Source organism: Ptychodera flava, chromosome 2 (assembly GCF_041260155.1).
Source record: "Ptychodera flava strain L36383 chromosome 2, AS_Pfla_20210202, whole genome shotgun sequence".
NCBI lineage: Eukaryota > Metazoa > Hemichordata > Enteropneusta > Ptychoderidae > Ptychodera > Ptychodera flava.
The window spans coordinates 14,558,445-14,578,578 of NC_091929.1; the positions used below are offsets into that span (position 1 = coordinate 14,558,445).

At 36.0% G+C, this 20,134-nt stretch overlaps 3 protein-coding genes across 4 annotated transcripts in view; 1 reads left to right on the forward strand and 2 right to left on the reverse strand.

Moving 5' to 3' along the window:
* Positions 1-2,707, reverse strand: part of LOC139115422 (synaptotagmin-12-like) — a 402,617-nt gene extending 399,910 nt beyond the window's left edge. The window contains exons 1-2 of the mRNA XM_070677528.1: positions 2,436-2,707; positions 1,625-1,909 (exon numbers count right to left, since the gene is read on the reverse strand). Coding sequence (XP_070533629.1) covers position 1,625 — 1 coding nt within the window. The 5' untranslated portion in view covers positions 1,626-1,909; positions 2,436-2,707. The remainder of the gene's footprint in view (positions 1-1,624; positions 1,910-2,435) is intronic.
* The window catches only part of LOC139115441 (metallophosphoesterase domain-containing protein 1-like), a 178,849-nt gene that overhangs the window by 130,985 nt on the left and 27,730 nt on the right, over positions 1-20,134 (forward strand). The gene's annotated exons all lie outside the window — the stretch shown is intronic.
* LOC139115410 (synaptotagmin-1-like) overlaps positions 13,198-20,134 on the reverse strand; it is a 32,392-nt gene continuing 25,455 nt past the window's right edge. The window contains exons 4-7 of one of the 2 annotated variants that reach the window (XM_070677516.1): positions 15,591-15,894; positions 15,013-15,257; positions 14,652-14,769; positions 13,198-14,047 (exon numbers count right to left, since the gene is read on the reverse strand). In XM_070677516.1, coding sequence (XP_070533617.1) covers positions 13,719-14,047; positions 14,652-14,769; positions 15,013-15,257; positions 15,591-15,894 — 996 coding nt within the window. In that variant the 3' untranslated portion in view covers positions 13,198-13,718. The remainder of the gene's footprint in view (positions 14,048-14,651; positions 14,770-15,012; positions 15,258-15,590; positions 15,895-20,134) is intronic. The other variant, XM_070677508.1, reaches the window with a different exon arrangement.

Genomic DNA, 20,134 nt, shown 5'->3' on the forward strand with positions numbered 1-20,134 from the left:
TTGAGAAACAAATTACTTGTCATTTACCCATATTTGAAATTTAAAATGGCGGCCATCCCTGTGTTACCCCTATAGGAAAAATAAAATTTTAGAATTTGAAAAACTCAGATGGCAAACTTTTTCGTACTAAATGGGCTTTAACATGAGCCGCCGAATGCTAGATCAGAAAAGAATTTTAAACCTTTATTTTATTTTAAGTTTTATTTTAGAAAAGAATTTTAAAACTTTTTGAGAGTCAGAATATCTGTCCCAGATGCGTGTTCCACCTTACGTGAATCTATCTTGCCATTGCCATAAGCAACCATCACCTCCATCATCATCATTGCTTTATCTTATCTACGCCTTATCTCAATGCTGATTAAACAGGCTCTTTACGTTCGGTAATGATGAAATCCAGATGTATCCGCTGGCATTTCAATTCAATTAAAAATATGCCATCACCTATCCGTCTCAATATCTGTATGAAGTATGTTATCAAATGAAGTGATGTTTAGAAAGTAGTATGTATGTATTAAACCTAAGATAACCCTAATAAATACCAAGTTGTTATTTTATAATCACAATGCAGTTATTCGTAGATAGCATTCAGTTACTGTAATGATAGCACTTCATTTGGGGTTGGAATAAACTCACTGAGGCTGTTTGTTTACCAATTCATCCAGACTAGTCCAGCGCAAACATGTATTAAGCATGCAGAAAGACAAGCAACACAAAGCAAAATAACTCATCGTAACATAAAAGCAGGATTAGTGTGGTATATTTGTATGTATGTATACATACATACATACATACATACATACATACATACATACATACATACATACATACATACATATGTCTATATAATTATATATTATTATTATGAACTATTGCAGTTTTCAATCTAGTACTGTAATTTGAAGCGAGACGAACAATTTCATTATTTACGGAATTCTTGGGTAGGAGAAAATGTACGTGACAGTCACAATTGTTGGACGTCACGGTTCCTCTCATAGTAACTGTGTAACTGTACATCATCTAGTTGAAATATTGAATGGATTAATGAATTAATGAATTAATGAGCGATATTGTAAGGGGAAATATTCACCTCGTTCATGGAATATGCGCAAGATAGAAACAAGCAGTATAATACAGGTATGAAAAATATAAAACATAGACAATGAGGCCTCTTGCGTTCCACTGTCTATGGGTAAAACGACACGTATAGAGACGTTGTCTTTGAAAACGCCACCATTTTCAAATTTCTTCTAAATGCGATTTACCTCCCTGCTCACAATCTTATATCATAAAGATTCACAGTACGGTGATGCTATGGCAACAGTTATTGTAACACACCTAATGGCAGCTATCTAGAAGATCTGTACAGATTCGTGATAAACCCACCGACCAATATGGCAGGGATATAGTTTAACTTTGATATCCACTGTTTAAATTGTAGAAATCAATTGTTTCGTCCTCGTAGGAATTACACTGCGACACTTATAATGAATTTCAATAGAAATTCACTTGATTATAAAATTTAACGACAATGGTCGCCTGACCGCCTGGACCGACAAAAACATGTTATTTGGCTTAAGAAATATTTATGTTAAATAAATACGGAATACTCGATATATTTACTTACTGGCTATACTGTTACTCTGGTAATGGCACCAGTCTATCTAATTATTATTCCAATTTTGTGGGAGTGTCTTCTCAACGTCTCAGTGTTCTCTCATTCGTCTTCTCTAGGATGTCTAAATGGCGTATTGGCGTCACCTCAGGTTAAATTTCGAGTCCCGTGGTTAGCTTTGAGAGCAGCTAACTTACACTTGTTTTCACTGAATTCTTTCTCCGTGCATCAATGCTTATTAGCCGACCCTCTGCGACTGATTAGACGATTTGGTGTTCGTCCAGGCGTCTTCAAGTTCTGAAAAGACATATACTCCTGACATTTGCATATTGCAATTTGCTTGTCGTTCCAACACCGATAGGTTTAGAGCTGTACATTGCAATTACAGTTGACAACATGACGACATTCTAGTTTGGGTGACACAATTATTGAATCGTCAGTTGCAATAGCTATTATACGTTGTCATTGATAATATAATACTTGCATCGAATTAAAAGCAATAGAAAACAAAAATAAAAGTAAATTCACGTTCTTATGGCGAAGCAACATCAATGACTTATTGAGGTTTAAATATTAGCTACTTCTGTTGACAAACTATGATCGGTGACACAGTGAAACAGAAACCATCACATCGATCCTGCAATTTGCTGGATTGCCAAACGTTCAATTACTGATCGTCATATAATGAATAGGAACGTGTGACTCAGAAATGTTATGGGGTTATTTCAGTTTGTTGTCTATCGCTGCGATAGTGTGGCAACACTATGCAATTTGTCATTTGCAGTCATTAAGCAGTCGGCTATGAGCGGAAATCTATACTCACGCTTTGCCTTTGTAATTACATTCGGTGCGGGCTTCGCCGACGCAACTGAAGTGAGATCGCACGATCAAGACAGCCAGACTGCAAACTCCAAAATCCCCTCAAAGAGCACGCGTGGCTTCCGTGTCAGGCAAACGTTCATCAGAAAGAACAACTGAGCCGTTATCACTTCTGATAGAACAAGGCTACATACACACAACCACGTCAAGATGTCCAAGGCAGGCCTGTCTGTGTTGTCACCTGTACAGGCGATTCCATTCCTAATATAGGAGGCTAAGCACTAGTATGTCACATGCATTATTTATTTCACCCTATATGCTAATTAGCTTTCGACGTAAACGGCCTTTTGAATTCATATCAAAACGTAATTACAGGGTTATCTGCGCATCAATGTATACTCTTTCACTGAGCGCACGCACATGGCGATGCCAGCAATTCATAATCCGCTGCACTAGACCATACTCTTTGCTTTACATCATACAAAAAATCTATCTCATTGCCAAGTAACTTGCTTTTAGAAGATGACTTTGTATACGAGTATAGGCTAAATAATGTATGTACGATGCTGAACATGGAAACAACCGCCTATTGGACATTTTTGAGGTTAACAGCAACTTTTCCTTCTCTTACTGGGTACATCGAGGAATCTTGAGACAGGAAAGCTACCTCCTAGATCCACTTTCCTTTGGATAGAGGGACATGAAAATAGACAGACGGACAGACAGAAAGACTGTCAGGGGTCAGAAAGGATTCTTGGGTAAACATAGGTTCTTTTAAACGTGACAAACTGAGTTCAATCACCTGTCGAAAAAACAATCATGGCTATCGTTCTCATTCGTCTGAAGGTTTATAAAAATTACTTTTCCTCGAACTCTTTTGGGATTTCCAACTTATTACCTTTGTAAGCCTAAGTATTTGATTATTTGATTACTGACGTAAAACTTGTTGCACTCAACGGGCACATGGTACAGTGTGTTCTCCATTCCTTCCCCGTGCAATGTGCAAGATTGGTTGTTGCTATTGGCCTCAATGCTCCATGACTGAATCTGCATATATATGTATCTGCATATATATATATATATATATATATATAATATATATATATATATATATATATATATATATATATATATATATATATATTATATATATATTATATAGCGGTTAATCTGAATATAATGTAGTGGACAAGTACTCTTCCTCAACTTGACCTCTATTACACACCAATCATAATCTTTCCAACCTTGGTGGTTTCACTCCCCCAAGAATATCTCAGAGAGAGAGAGAGAAGAGAGAGAGAGAGAGAGAGAGAGAGAGAGAGAGAGGTGTCTTTGTTTGTGTCTGTGTCTTTGTGTACAACAAAAATGGAATCTTCTTATTTGCATTGCTTCGCTCATTCTTTAACATTTACGAATTAAACGCATTAGCGGGTTACCATAGTAATGATTAATTATTGAAACTGAACAAACAAAGACAAGCAGTTGCAATTCCATTAAATGACGTTTTCTAACATTATTTTTAGTATAATTAGTAAGAGCTTTGTAATTCGGGTCGATCAGTGCGCTAGACAATTTGACAAGGGTAGGCCAACAGTAATGTAAACATCATTTGTTTCTGTACGCGCATATAGATAGACAGACTCATAGTTAGGTAGACAGACATACGGACTCATAGATAGAAAGATAGACAGACAGACAGATAGATAGATAGATAGATAGATAGATAGATAGATAGATAGATAGATAGATAGATAGATAGATAGATAGATAGACGGACGGACAGATGGATAGAAAGAAAGATCGACTGATTGATATATTGATTGATATATTGTTTGATATGTTGACCGATAAATAGATTTATAGGGCGACCGATAGTGCTACATATTTACTGCCAGTGAAGGAAGGTCGATATAGCATTGTATACACACATAGTAGGCCTAATGCATAGCCGTATGCATTAAAGTGCATACTATAAACACTTGTTTTAATCGTTGTTTTCCTTGGTGAATAAAACGTTAGTGCCTTGGTCATTGTAGTTAACCGTATGCTAATTAAATAATTTTCCTCTTCAGTGTTTCATTGTTCCACGGATGAAAACGAACAAGGTGTCGTTGTATTAGTTTACAATACCTCAAACGTCATGTCGAAGCAACATATATTGTACTTTATTTGCTAAGCATTGATATATTTTTATATTGGTTGCTGGAATGTAAACACATTTATCCATATACATACGTATATATATATATATATATATATATATATATATATATATATATATATATATATATATATATATATATATATATGTGTGTGTGTGTGTGTGTGTGTGTGTGTGTGTGTGTGTGTGTGTGTGTGTGTGTGTGTTTACATTCCACCAACAAATTTGTGTAATATAGTCAGCAAAGCTGGTTGCACTCATCAGGTGGTTCTTTCAGACTGATGAAATTCAAGGTGCAAGTTTGACACTTGCTAGATTTTTTAAGGCTAAAATTGATACCTTTGTGTGTAAACAATAAAGTGAAAATAGACAGTTGAATTCCGTTTTCCCCACTTGGAAAAATCATACAACAGTGTCAGCATTGGGCAAGTGTTAATTATCTGCCTTTTTATCGATAATACTTCTTCACAATGATGCACTGAATATTTCTGTGTGTAGTGGATCTATCGATTGATATAATTCATGTAGATGAACAATGCAATTCGATAAGGATTGCATCAAGAAATATGAAGTTGACATTGACTAAAGCGAGTTTAAAATCACGAACAAACTTTACAATTTTTATGTTAAGTATGAATTAAACATTTGTGCATTTGACTACGCATCTTGGATATAAAGTTACACAAGGAAGGGTCATTGGTAATTAATAATATATTTTGAACGCAAAAAACATTTTTTACATCAGCAAGTTAAAGATGTGAACTTGGCAAGTCTCAGGGAAATATAACTTCTATTCCGTAATTATCTTGCTGTTACCCAAGCGCCGCCGTTAATCAGGAATATAATAAAAACTTAAAATGTTACTATATACGAGATCACATCTGAAAACCAAAACTGTGAACAGGTGTCATGGAATTTATGTACAATTTCCAGAAAATACAATCCCACCTTTGCTATGCCTCTCACTGCGGTTGTATTATCATATATAGATAATGAACTACAGAATGATGTTTGAAATCTTAAATACCGGTAAATATAAGGAAGTCTACTCATATAATTAGGTCATTATTTTTACAAACAACAGCTGCCCTAATTTCCTAGTAATTTACGTCATAACTTTTCGATTTTCTGTTGTTTTGTCGCCGGTCGGCATCTTTAAGACCAATTGACAGCTTTAAAGTTACCATTGTATATCGAATCTTTTCAAAGTATAATGCCCTATTGATAAACAAAATATAACAACAATAACAAAATATAAAAATACGACTACTCTTTCAGATAATTGATGTCTGAATATATCAGTCTAAAATGTAATATTTCAGATATATTACTATCCATCAACGCTCAGTTATAGTCATATCCTGATTAAGATTATCTAACTCTTCAAAATATAAGTCGTAAATGTTTGCACATACTTTGCAGAATGAATCTTTCTCCATTTTTTTCTTAATGAGGAATAAAAATAATGACCTAATTATATGAGTAGACTTTTTCTATGCAAGTCTAAAAGTGAATCCACGCAAGCTGCTGACATAATAATAATTGAAAACAAATGAACATACAAAACTCAGTTCCCTTGTCGCATCCTGCTTCAAGCTAGGTGTCAGGTTTTACAACTTGCCATGAAAGAGGAAATGCTTTCACGCAAAATCAAACTTAGGCTGAAATTCATCCCCATAGTGTTACGCAGTGACTGTGTTGCTATTCTTTCTTGATATTGAATTTAGACACAGGTGAATGTATTTAATTCTCTAGAAACAAAATTAGTAATACGAACATATACAGGTTAGGTCCCTACAAATTTACAAATGCCGTTTTGACGGACTTCTCTACCTATTTGAAGCGGGGTGTAAAGTCAAAACGATGATATGTAGTTGTGCACATTGCATGAGTAATGGAATGGTCCACTTTAGCTATAATGAGCACACATCTCGAAATGTTCACGTCCAAAGGTTTCATATTGACATTACAAAAAAACTGTTTCGTCTTCTTCAGAAACTTTGCCCAACACCGTATTGTATCAAAGTAATTCCTACCCAAAACTTTGCTTTTGATCTTGACAACGGGGACTCAAAATCACGACAATTTCATTCGCGCTGTACTACTCGTACATGGCAGAATTACCCCTACGTGTAAATGTGCATGACAGTTTTTGTATAATTTAGAAATGGCGCCAAATGATCCTCATAATCCGAGGTGCATTCGATCACTATTTAAGGTTCTCATTTTCGATGATATCGCTCAGAAACGAATATGTATATTTCTTTCACCAACGTGGCACATAAGCAACATGCATCAGCGTTTATTAAAAGGCGCGTTTGCCTGTTGAGTCGTGATAAAATACAATATTTGTGCTACAATGTTTGTGGCTCCCACATGTTGACCAATATCATTCAAACTGAAGCCTGGAATAGATTTATTTGATCTAACCCATTTTTCTTGATTTGAATGACAAGTACATAAATCGCAGCTCAGTTCCGGACATTGATAGTCGATATATCTTCCTCCTGGCTATATTGGTAGAGCAGACCATTCATGCTCACGTTGATCATTTTAATCATGTTTCCATGGATACAACAAACCATGGATTGCTCCGACACACTACTCGTATTTTCTGACACTGGTATTTCAATTGCGGTATAAATGTGAACTGATGTGCTCAAGTTCGAAGACTAAAATACATGTATCAATGCTTGGACTTGCTAAGACTACCTTAAAACTTTATATCTTTCTGTGCAAACCAATTTTTCTCCATATCGAATACTGAACAAGGATCAGACTGGAAAGGTCTTTTCATCGGTCACGGCAACTGAGTTGATTTTTAGACATCAGTACGCTGAATAAAATCCCATTTGAAACCTGCTCCTACGTTTTTTGAGCAGAAAAAAACAACATATTTGGACTAAAATAGTGCCAGATAACCTCTCTCCTCTGTTACATAGTTTGTCATCGCAAACACATATGACAGATTTATACAATGTCGAATCGTTATCGTAACCTATAAAAGTCGAAAACGCAAACAACTTAAATTGGTGCGGTGTTTAGTACCTTTTCTTCTCAGAATGGACAGCTGTGATACGCAATGGTAAAGAGCTCATTTGTAGCTCTGTCAAGCCGAGATACGGATTTCTGACGTCATAATGGCAAAAGGGGTCTATTATAAATCCCGCAAGACCTTGCCGATGATATCGGCTGTTAAGGCATTGCCCTCGAGGGAAAATATACGATTGGATATTTCTTGGAGGGATATTTTACCTTTTCGTTGTCGGCCTTTTACAGAGCATCGAATTTTCTTCACCGACTAACTGTCTAACGCAATGGTTGACATTTCGGCGACAGCACATGAGCGTTTTAATCAACGTGGCATTGAAGCCGAGGTTTCCAAAAGGCCTGCAATACATTGCAATAGGTCAAATGTTAAAGCGATCTCTTGTCGGGTGAGAAAAGTATTTGGAAGAATATTGGTTGTAACTTGTTTCATGGATTTCTTCAGATTGCTTTCGGATTAGTTGTCTGTTCTGATTATTAGGCAGATTTTGTCATCAATGATGACATTCCACTAGGTTGTAGGATCAAATTGCTATTGCTACAGTGCGTTTCGGGCACTTCTAAGGAAAAGAATCCAACCAATCTGATTTGAAACTGTCAGACTAATGTATTCAGTATGGTTGAGATACCTGAAGGTAGAATGCACCTTCGGCAGATCTACAATTCAATGTGTCATAGTTTTGCGATTCTTTACTTGCAATACAGCTAATTGTGTGATCTTGTTCAGTAAACTGTTGGAGAAATTAACCACATGCACACTTACATGATTTTGTGAAAGTATTAAACGTTGCTAATAAAATTAATTCAGAGTTCGGCGGCCTTCTCGACTTTACAATACCAGTAGATTCGAAATCAATTATTTCTCTAATACGACAACATTCACGGTTACCCCTGATTACCATTACGTTTCCTTGACAACGACTGCAAGCAAAGTTTTAAACCAAGACATGTACCAAAAGAACAACTGTTATTAGATATTCACGTGTTATAAAATACTTACACAGGGAGTAAAATTGAATAATGATGATAATTACTTTTGCTTGGATACGATTTACGGATAATGCTGTCACATTATACGTTGTCGTCGAACGTCTGCAAGCTCTCTTAAAATCGCTCTTTTACGAGCCCTGGGCAAAATGAACAAAGGGTCTGGGACATACAATATATTTACTTGTAATCCATGCTCATTTATTATTGTTCTTACTTAAGGTAGAATGCGCCTCGGGGACAGATATTCGGACTCTTAAACTTTTACAATTCTTTTCTGATCTACCACTTGTTTGGGCTTATTTTGAAGCTTTTGAGCGAGTAAAGGTTTCGCCGGGTTAGTTTCGTGAAAATAGGGAATTTTAATTTTTCTCATTGGGATAATAAACGTATGGCAGTCGTTTTGAATTTCAAATAATGGGTGACGAATTTCTCCAGCAGCAAAATTTGACGATGATCCCGATTTTTTCCGTTGTTTCGAAAGACTATGGTTAAAAGTTTGCTTGAGGAAAATTTGAGCAAAAATTTAAGACTTTCATGTTTTAGGTACCAACTACCTTAATATCAGACTAACCATGGCTCGATTTTGTTTTGTCAAATTTTATTTTCTGTTGTCTGTAGGTTTTTATCAAAACTCACACCGTCTTAATCACCAAAAGTATGTCTTGCCGAAAGTGTGATCGTTGCTAATGACAATACCATTATGTATAGGATAAAGCCCGAGTACGAGGGCTCTTCTGGTATATAAAGTCCAACCCAACGATAAAATGTCGAGGCCGCAGGCCGAGACATTTTATCGTAGGGTTGGACTTTATATACAGAAGACCCGAGTACGAGGGTTTTATCCGACTTAAAAACTATCGCCCCTAACTGATGTATTTTCGTTTTCTATGTGTTTACGTCAACCGTCCCCTTTGTCAATGTAACATGTTTAGGATATGAATTAAAACTTTTATTTGTGAAATAGCCTTCCAATGTAATGGAACATCCTATAAATGCCCTAGGGCACATTAGTTTATGTTTGTACCACCGCAGATTTTGTGAAATAGCCTTCCAATGTAATGGAACATCCTATAAATGCCCTAGGGCACATTATATAAATGCCCTAGGGCACAGCAGATTTTGTGTTGCAGCTGGTTTCCGCTGTGTTACCAATTTGAATATTAAACCGTACCAGATGTCTACAGAATATGACATGTTCACTTTTGATTGGACAGTACTTTACTACGGCGCTGTCATTCGTTTCTGGAATTTGGTGACCAAGGCTTTACGAGTAAATAAAACACCCTGAATTGAGCACTCTGATTGGTCAATCAACAGTAGATAGTTTTTAAATACAAATAACAGGGTTTTTGATATGTCGGTCGTCGGATATTGTCAGACTTAAAGCCTTACTAGGGACCTTTGTATGATAAACCACTCTATATTTCTTGCCTTAATAAGTAACTGCCTATATGCTGTTTGAAAGAGAAGAACTTAATAGTATCCGCATTCTCGCCCGCAGAGCAGTAATGAAAAGGTAATTTTCAGAGTATGGGGTACTACGTGACTTGGAGTTATTTCTAGAGATAATAGCACAGGCTTCAGATAGCTTAGCAAAGCATCTGAAGGTAATATAGATGAAAGACTAATTAATGTTAACGAAAAAGGTTCACCCAATAAACTCTTGCAAAAAACGTTGTCTCAAAAATCGGTTTATTATAATGGCTTGCATGGCGCTTTGTTATTACCAGACATTACCTCAAAGTCGCAGTGTTTAAATTCGTAGAATATTTTAGTGGTATTTGCATTCTTCACGACCGCTACTCAAATAAGAGTCTAGCTACTAAAGACATAGAAATGAAAGACCTTACACACATTTGCTTTCAAAACATTTCTCCATAGTTATTATCCTTCCTTCAACTTGTATGAACCTTCTTTCAGAGAGTAAATCGTTTAACTAAAGTAAAAACCGATTCTTTTAAGTGTGACATCCATTATTCGATTCAAAATATTGAGTGTTTTATTCAATTCACGTTACAATGCAACATTTACATTCCTTTACAGTAATTAACAAATCTCCGCAGGAAAGAACTTATTTTCAGTAGTAGGTAGAACGCTTTGTAAATAAGAAACTATTCTGAAATAAGGTTTACACCAAAGCTTCATAGTCAGTGGGTATTTGAAGTCGACTGACAAAACACAAGAGCACGTTCATCACAGTAGCGTTGACTTCAGACAAAGTTCTGCCAATCAATGGTCATATTTCAGTAAAGACAGTCAATATCAACATATTGCCATCATCATGATATTAGTTTTCTTCACTTTATAATGCAATACATGCACTGGTAAACCACTTATTTAGTTCTCAATCAAAAAATATTTTGCTTAAATAAAAATGTCTTTAAACTCTTAATTAAGTATATAACGAGACAACTATAATAGCATCATACCAAAAAACGTCTCAGTAAAATAGTTTAATCTTACTCTAAAACAATAGGAATGCAAATATATATTCCACTGGACATTTTAAGAAAATAAAAAAAGAACATCTGGTACCGTTTTCACAAGACAGATCCATACTGCTATTCTTCACCCTATGCAACACAAATAACTGACGCCGTAACTGATATCAAAGACAAATAAAAAATTACAAAAAATCGTTGACTTTTCACATGACAAAATGTCAAACTATATGTTTCTGCACGGCACATCTATAGTTGCAAAACTCGACACATGTAACAGACTTAATAATTATATATATATATATATATATATATATATATATATATATATATATATATATATATATATAGACTTAATAATTATATATATATATGTATATATATGTATATATATATATATATATATATATATATATATATATATATATATATATATATATATATATATATATATATATATATATATATATATATATATATATATAAAGCATCTAACATTCCCTCTGAAGGCATCAAACTTTGTCTTGTTGGCCGAAGAGAAAAAGTTTTCATTTCATCCTAAATAAAGCCATTTCGAAAAGAATCACAAAACATGTCGTTCTATGTAGTATTCTATTTGTTATACAAATACACATTTTTTACAAAACCGTTATCCAAAGCCACTGAGGGCGTTTTCGCGAATATCAGTTCAAATGAAATAACGTCAAATGAGGTGCAAATGCCACGGGGACTTGTAAATGGTTTTACTTAGTTACTAACTTGAGCTAACCTGTCTCTTTCAAAGATGAAAGATATTCACCTGAACGGCAAATCCAGCTTGGTGGCCTCTATATGATTTGATGGTTACTGTACAAATGGACGATCGGACAAATATTCCCTGATGAATGACAACTGTAATTAATAAACATGAGTAAACATCCCTTTGTGTGGAGCATTTACATGGTAACGCGTGGAGATGGTCACCAATGAGCCAATGAGAAGATTCGTAATAAAATGAAATGTGCAACGTTCAACTCATGAACTAAGTTTCCTCGAAAACATATTGTAAATTGTTCATTCTGTGTGATGCAGTAGGTACAATGATGTATAGTATACCAATAACTAAATACGGCTCACAATCTCAGAGCGAAAATATCTTCGATCTCCGCTGCCGTTTCCATCATTGAAGAATTCTACCCTATAAGCATCTTACACTTTAAAAATGCAGTAGTGCTTACGTAGGGTAGCTAATTCAGTAAAGTCTCTCGATCGGTTTTGAACTCATAACGTACTGTGTACATGCACCTATCAAAGGCATCCTCAGTTAAAATTGCGCGGCTAAATTCACCGCATCACTCATGGACTTCACTGTGAGTGATGGCACTCACTGTAGTGCACAGCTAAAATTGTATACTGCTACAGAGGTTAAATATAATATCAAAACAGGTCGAATAGATCAATACAATTCAATGTAAATAAATCTTTTATCTTCTCTAAGAAACGAATAGGAAAAATGAGAGAACAGCAAAAGGTAATCTTAAAACCAGAGTTTTGTCGTGGTAAACATTACTGGCATGCTGTTTTTACCATACTAATATATGTAAATTTACTGTTACCAAATGAACTCTTTACATATATATTATATATATATATATATATATATATATATATATATATATATATATATATATATATATATATGTATGTATGTATGTATGTATGTAAACACAAACACATATACAAGTCATACTAATCATAACTTGAAGATTTCTTTTCTCCTGCGACATTCTTTCATTTCAAAACTTATGACAAATTGTGGTGTCCCTGGATTGTCCTTTCCTTTTGAAAATAAACAAAAATAAGATGTGCCATACAGAGAAATCAATCCATTTAGAACCAGCGCAATTAAAATACGGATTAACAATGACGACAGATTGTAATCTGAATGTCTGAGAATCTGCTGTAATGTACATGCCTTCATATATACAGAGTTCTTTTCAATTTTAATAGCGTGACGATTTTCACTTTAGTTGGCAATGTCAATAGTAATATTTGGCTTGTAATGTACTTGGCAATGGTATCTGGTCTTTCAGATCAAGTACCAGAAGGCTGTTCGTGAAGTTTTGGTTTTTTTTGAAGAACTTTTTGAATACAATATTGATTTCCATTAAATAAAATATACAATTTTTTAGAACTACACTAAGATACAAATGTACAATCAATTAATTTACGTAATTTACAAAATAATCGTTCCCTTAAGTGGAACATATTTATAATATACATTATCTTTTTCCATTCAAGCAGACACAAAAATCGCCCCTATATTATGAATATTTTCCGATGTTTTCAAACTTTTTCCGCGTGAACGTCTGTTGCGTAGGAAATCACAAATTTGATTGTCTATTTCCTCATTTCATCGATATTTCTATAAACGAAAGCAAATACATATATTCAACACTAGGCGGCGCTGTACCGTTGGGCATTTTTGCTGCCTTGGCGGCAGTCATGTGAGAGGCGCGCCGGTCCAATGTGACCCCTATGAAATTCGCTGGGACAAAATAAACTAACAACACATATGAAAAATCAGTTTTTTTCTCGACTGGCAGCACCCATTTTCACATTTAAAAAAAGTTAAGTTTTTTCCTGATAAATGACGAAACAAACTATTTCATTCTTTCAGTGTGTACCACTGCGCAACTTGTTTCCGAGGTGAACGCAACATTTCCATCCAGTGATCATGCGCGATGGGAGAGACGCCGGCACCAAGGACAGTCTGACCTATGACCTCGCTCTGACGTCCGATGGAATCCGAATCAGTATCCGAAAGATGTCGATTACAGATGCTGACGATGAATGTAATCTTGTCCATTTCATCCATTGGGATGTCAAAAGCCATGGTTTCATTGAAGATTGGATTTCGTTCTCCTTTCTGGACAGACGATTTCTTTCGTTTGACCTTTTTGCCATTATGCACCAATATTACTTTGACATATGGGTCTACACAATAAAACAAAAAATGGAATATTGTATCACCCTAATCTACGGATGCACAGGTACATGTTGAGCAATGCAAATCTATAATGTGTAATTACTTGAATTATGTTTCCTTGGATACCTATGAATGATGTACTAAATTTCATACGTATGTCTGCACATGCCATCGTGATGTCAATTCGACAAAGACACTGTAAAAAACGTCTTGATAAAGCGCTTAAACATAACACCATAATTACACACGAAGACAAAAGTACTGCCATGCGGATTGACGTCATTTTCTAACACCAGCGGATTGTTATTACTGTCATATATTTACTATCAATAAGTATCACTTTGCTCATTTGTGCGTTAAAGGTATACTGTCACCTGTTCCAATTTTGCCACAGTTACCATGGAAAGAGAAAATATCTAACCAATAACAGATTTTAAGCAGGTGACCGCTTTTTTAAAAACAGCGCCCTCACATAGACATTTTGGATACCAAGGAACGCCCCTTTGACTATATGTGGGCATATTTAAATTACAGGTGACTGTATACCTTTAAATTCATAGTTAAAAGGTGCTACATGTACTTTCTTTGAATTAGAATTTGCACAATACTTACCGCAATGTTGGGAGGTAGCAGCGTTTGGTTGGAGATTTTTAGCTTTCATCAGTACTATGGATAGTCTTTCCGATGTCGGTAGATAGCTAAGAGACAGCAATAATTCGCCTCTGTATTCCTACAAAAGGAAAATGAGAGAATATCCCTGAGCAACAAGTATAAGCGGCCAGTCATGGAATACATGATATTGTTTAATACAGGATCGTTGAGAATAGTTCGAACAAACACAAATTATCGTGATAAAACTCTAGCCATCGCGCACAATGTCATACACACACACATTACACATGCATGAAAGCAGAGAGTGTGAACATGTGGACCCTGCAATCCCTGGATTGGCAGAACTTTTCAGCAAACGTACCTGTTTGCTCTCTTTGAAATCCAACCACAGCACCTGCTCTTTTGAAAGCTCAATTCCCTTCAGCGGTAGCATGGCTTCACCTATAATGTTGTGGCGAGAAAATCTATCAAAGTCGCAGGCAATGAACTTGACGGCGCAGTTGTCCAAATCGTTGTAGGGCATGGAGACCTCAAACTTCTCATCGAACACCGGATCCAGAGTTTTTCTCAGAACTTTGCTTTGGAAGTCGTATTCTGTTGTGAGATCTGCAATTCGAAAAACGAGTCAAAATGCATTACTACAATTCCAGGACATATCATACTGAATCATATACACGTAAGTTTTAAGGTAGGTGAGCGTTGCTCTCTCTCTCTCTCTCTCTCTCTCTCTCTCTCTCTCTCTCTCTCTCTCTCTCTCTCTACATACATACATACATACATACATACCTACATACATACATACATATATACTGTTTCTTTACATCAATCGCATATCACTTAATAATATATAGTCTGTTCGCCTGAAATATCGCCTTAATATCGTAAATTGAAGGTACTTCAGATTGTGAAATGAAGGACTCTAAGGGAAAATTTACACACCTGTACCCCTGTGCGTATTTTTCAAAATCTTGATTTTCACATACGGGTCACTCGTGCCACTGAAATCCGTTGGCGGGAGATCTTTCACCTGGAAAAGCATAATCAACAGATGTCCTGTGTACTGGTCGTAGCACAGAGAAAATTGCACACTCCCTCTAGCGATCGTTTCCGACGACGAATTCAGGAAGGTCGGGTCAAGTCGATGACGTAGTTCCGGTTCAAGTTGGCCGACTGGCATGTGGTGCTGACTGCCGTGGAGCCCGCTGCCATACTTGCCGGTTCCGTTTATTCGTTGGACATTAAACTATAGCAAAACAAAATATAGCAATATATGTTATATACACACAAAATTAACAAACTCGTAAATTTAGATAAAAAAGAATGTACATGATGTTCCATTTGCACAAACTTTAGACCCGGGCTTTAGACTAGGTTATACTATAGTGATGGCTGTCGAAGACACAACCACCAAGAAGCAACCACCACCGACTAAATGCCAAACCATATGTGCTGATTCACCATGTTTTCGTAAAATAAGAAGACTCTAACGCTACAATAATTAAACGTGCAAAATAAAAGTGTTTGTCTTCAAAATAACAGAATAATTCAAACAAATAAATAATTTTAACTTGATATGATATTATATCATTTTAATCATAAGCCTATGACCATGATGGATATCAAGCTAAAACAGATTCGTCTATATTATTCTTTTATTTCGGATATAAGCACTGTCATCTTGTACGTTAAATCGTCCTGCTCTAAGTTTTCGTCTCGAACATATCGCAAATCAACATGTTGAAGAGTTTCAGTATAATGTAAGCTCTTTGAGAACAAACACTGCGCCTGTAACATGGACTATAGCTCGCCTCAATTTTAATCGTTGAGGGGGGACCTTGTCAATGTTTGTATAGGTTGAGATGCTTTTATAGGTACAGTTAATGTGTAATTTGCAGTGTCTAAAGTCTGAATATAACTTTCTGAAAATTAAGAGGAAAATGATAATTGAGTACAAATTTGTGTAAAAATTCTCCCTCCCCCCTTTGCCATGTATAGCTATGTATCGAGAGCGCCCTCGCAGAGGAGAAAGCACGACACCATTCGTTTCAAGCGTGTTGGACAATCTGCCTGTCTGTGCCTCGGCCTTTTGGAGTTCCCCTGGTTACAATATGTATGAACTTACGTTTGTAAATTACTAGTAACAGGTCATCTGTGACATTAAGGGTAGAAATGAGCCACTGCGATATTGACAAAAAAGGTGTTTGATTTAAGATACAAAAGATCATAATTTCTGCTTTAAAATATACTGAGTACTAAGCTGAGCACATACTTATATTTCTTATAGTTTTCAGATAACGTAATCGTATGCAGACTATTAAACAATCTAAAATAACGTGTCATGTTGTGTTATTGGCCCCGTCATAACCTATGCCTTTTATCGTTGAAGCAATGCTCTTTAAGGTTAATCATTGGAATACAATGTCTATCAGATATTATTGAGATAGTCGGTATGCTGTGAAGTTGACTTAACCTTTAAAGATATAAAATAGATACTGCTGTAAACCTGTGTGCAATCACTTTCTTGGATTGAGTTCGGAGATTTCCGATCACAAATATGTTATCAAAATCCAAACTTAGACATAACTACTGTAACTCGTGATTGAACCTCTAAGCAGTGAATTATGTCAGTCTGGTGATTGAAAAAAATACTGAGTCGACGTTTTTCGCAAGTGATTCCCCTTGGGTGCGACGGTGACTAGAATTTATATGTCAGCAGTAAATATAATTATTTATTGTTTATCGACGATCCTTTTGCCGAGCGATGTACAAAGGTTAAAAAACACATGTTACAGTAATATTCAGTGTTAACTCTTTGAGAGACATCCCAACAGTCTTGAACCGTGCGTTTACAACAGCAACGAAGAACGAGTTGTGGTTTCAGGTTGAATTTTTGTCAATCTGACTCAACCGGGACAACTTGGTTAAAAAAGGAAGAGTGTGGCGTAAGCAGTCGTTTTTTTCTAAGTTAGTAAAGACTTTTGTGATTTGCTACTGCACTTAGTCTATGAGACCATTTACAACAGCTTGATGGCGACTGTGGCTCAGGAGGAGGGATATGAGTTCATGATTGAAACTCCTGTGGGCATTGATGTTCTTTTACTGAAGTCAATACAATTCATCAAAGTGCAGCATAAGCTCATGCCACCATGCCATCGCATCGCCAAGCTTACTTGACCTACTTCGAATAGTTTCAAACAAACCGTATTATATAAAATGTTCATTGATCTGAAGCATTTCACCGACTCCTTCAGGACCGTGCGGACCAATCATGAGTTAGTATATACACCAGCTGAGTCTTGGTGCGTTGGCTACGCAAATGGTTTTAAAGCATATATAGGCTTGCTTCTTCTAGTTCCGCCCGAGGCAAAGACATCGCTGAAATTTCAAATGGAGTTTGCCTTCCATCGATTGTCGGTCACAGGTAGCTTTTAAGATAAGATGTTGCAAATGTGAATTGCAGAGCACAGTAGCAAAGAATTGTCTGATTTGCTACTCGTACAACCGTAGACCCTCGAGAAACTCGAGGGTATATGGTACAACCGCTTGATGGCGCATACTAAATGGTTACACGGTCGATTGTTCTGAGATTTTGTGGTTACCGATTGCGTGCTTTTAGGTATGACCGCAGCCTGTATACAAGGACGTACAGTACATATTGTAGACATTTCTCTCCTTCTGTGAAACTCGTCAATAAAAGGACGTCTATAGCGGTGCTTGCAGAATGCGTTACACGGACTAGCTTACACCAAACACCCACACATCATTAAAACAGCGACATGTTGACTGAGTACATCTTCTTTAACGCGTAACTGATATCAGAACCCTGTACTCTGTCTTCTAACATTATCCGTACTGATTTCCCATTCCCAAATTCAGTTTTGTTTAGGATCTACTAGGTTCAGGTATCGCTCTGGGGTAGTTTAACTCTGACTTCGGCGTGACTGTATCCAATAGAGTATCATGTTGATTTCTATGGCTTTCAGATATTTCACTTCAATTTTTTCGAAATTATTTTACTGTTCCAGGGGTGGTCGTGTGCGGTGATCAATTCACATGCGAACCGTGCGTTTCATAATGACTTTGTTAGGTTTCTCTCGGGTGTTCTACTTGTTGGAACTCACAGAACGCGAAAAGATCACGTGACAACTTCAGTATAACTCTCCTAGATCAATGTTCTTTGGAACTCTAAGCCGTTGACACTTGGAAAGCCAACTTGGAGGTCAACGATCTATCTCATGTACAAGTCCAGACAACTCTCGCACACTCTAATCGATTTCAAAGAGCAGAATATACCGTCCTATTAAAAGGTGGCAGATTGATCGAAAAAAATATCTTCTGGTTTATAAATACCAACCATAAAGTGACTTGTAGCAGGAGTACTATTCAGTCCCCATGGTCAGAGTTGCTTTTTTCGAGCTGTGTGCGAGGAGATTTTCATATGAGATGTCTCGTGTTCGTTTTTTGCAAGATAGCTACATAGGTTTCATTATCGCCTGTCAACAAGTCACTTTGTGTTCACGCCTCTAATTTCGTTAACAGCGTCTCATTAGGTAGCTCAGTTTCCAACATGCTACGTTTTTGTATCACTTTCAACAATTGCTGTCGTTACGTAACTACTTGAAATGAGTTTGAAGGCTTCTTCAGTCACGTGATCCTTGTGTAAGCAAAGAATCCATCATGTCTTCCTAAATGGTAAAGATCGCAATTAATGACTACAATAAAGTGTCTTGTCAGCCAATGTTTGTCAGAGAATTCATTTGAAGAAATCGTTTGGCTGATATGACAGAACATTTTCTTAATGTTCATGGAAAAAACTGTATTATGTAATGTTAATTACTTGTAGGTTTTAAAATAGATTTCTCAGTACTGAGCGCTTTATATTTTTTATATTTTATTTTCAGCTAACACTAATGCAAGTCAAAATGCCAGGTTCAACGTTGAAAACGTTGAATTGAAACGTGTAAAGATGGTACGATCATCATGGTGGATCAAATCGTCAAAATAATTGAAACACAATGAGGGAAAGGTTAAAACAAAAATATATTTGTTTCCTCAGACACATCTCTCGGGAATATTGTTAGTGACATGTTTATTTCTTCCGTTTGATATGTATCGGGAAAGCGGAAATTTACAGATTTTATCAGTCCATTTAATCTTCATTATCGAGCTCATTAAAAAAGTGAGATGATAAATTTTTCCAATGAATACTTGATATCAGTAATGTCTGATTGCTTCTTAGGTTGTGACGAAAATATTCAGTATTAAATTCAATTTATAAAAATCATTTTCTGTTTCGTATTGCAAGAAAACACGCGGAAGTAATTACCAAGTGAGATTGAGAGTATTCCAGAGAAATCGAGTACTATATCAAATGGCAATTCTGATTATTAAAAAACAAAACAAAATGAATTTCCAGTGCAGGGAGAAAGACACCATACATTAAGAGTTTTATCTTTATGTTATTGCAATGTATGGTAACGTCA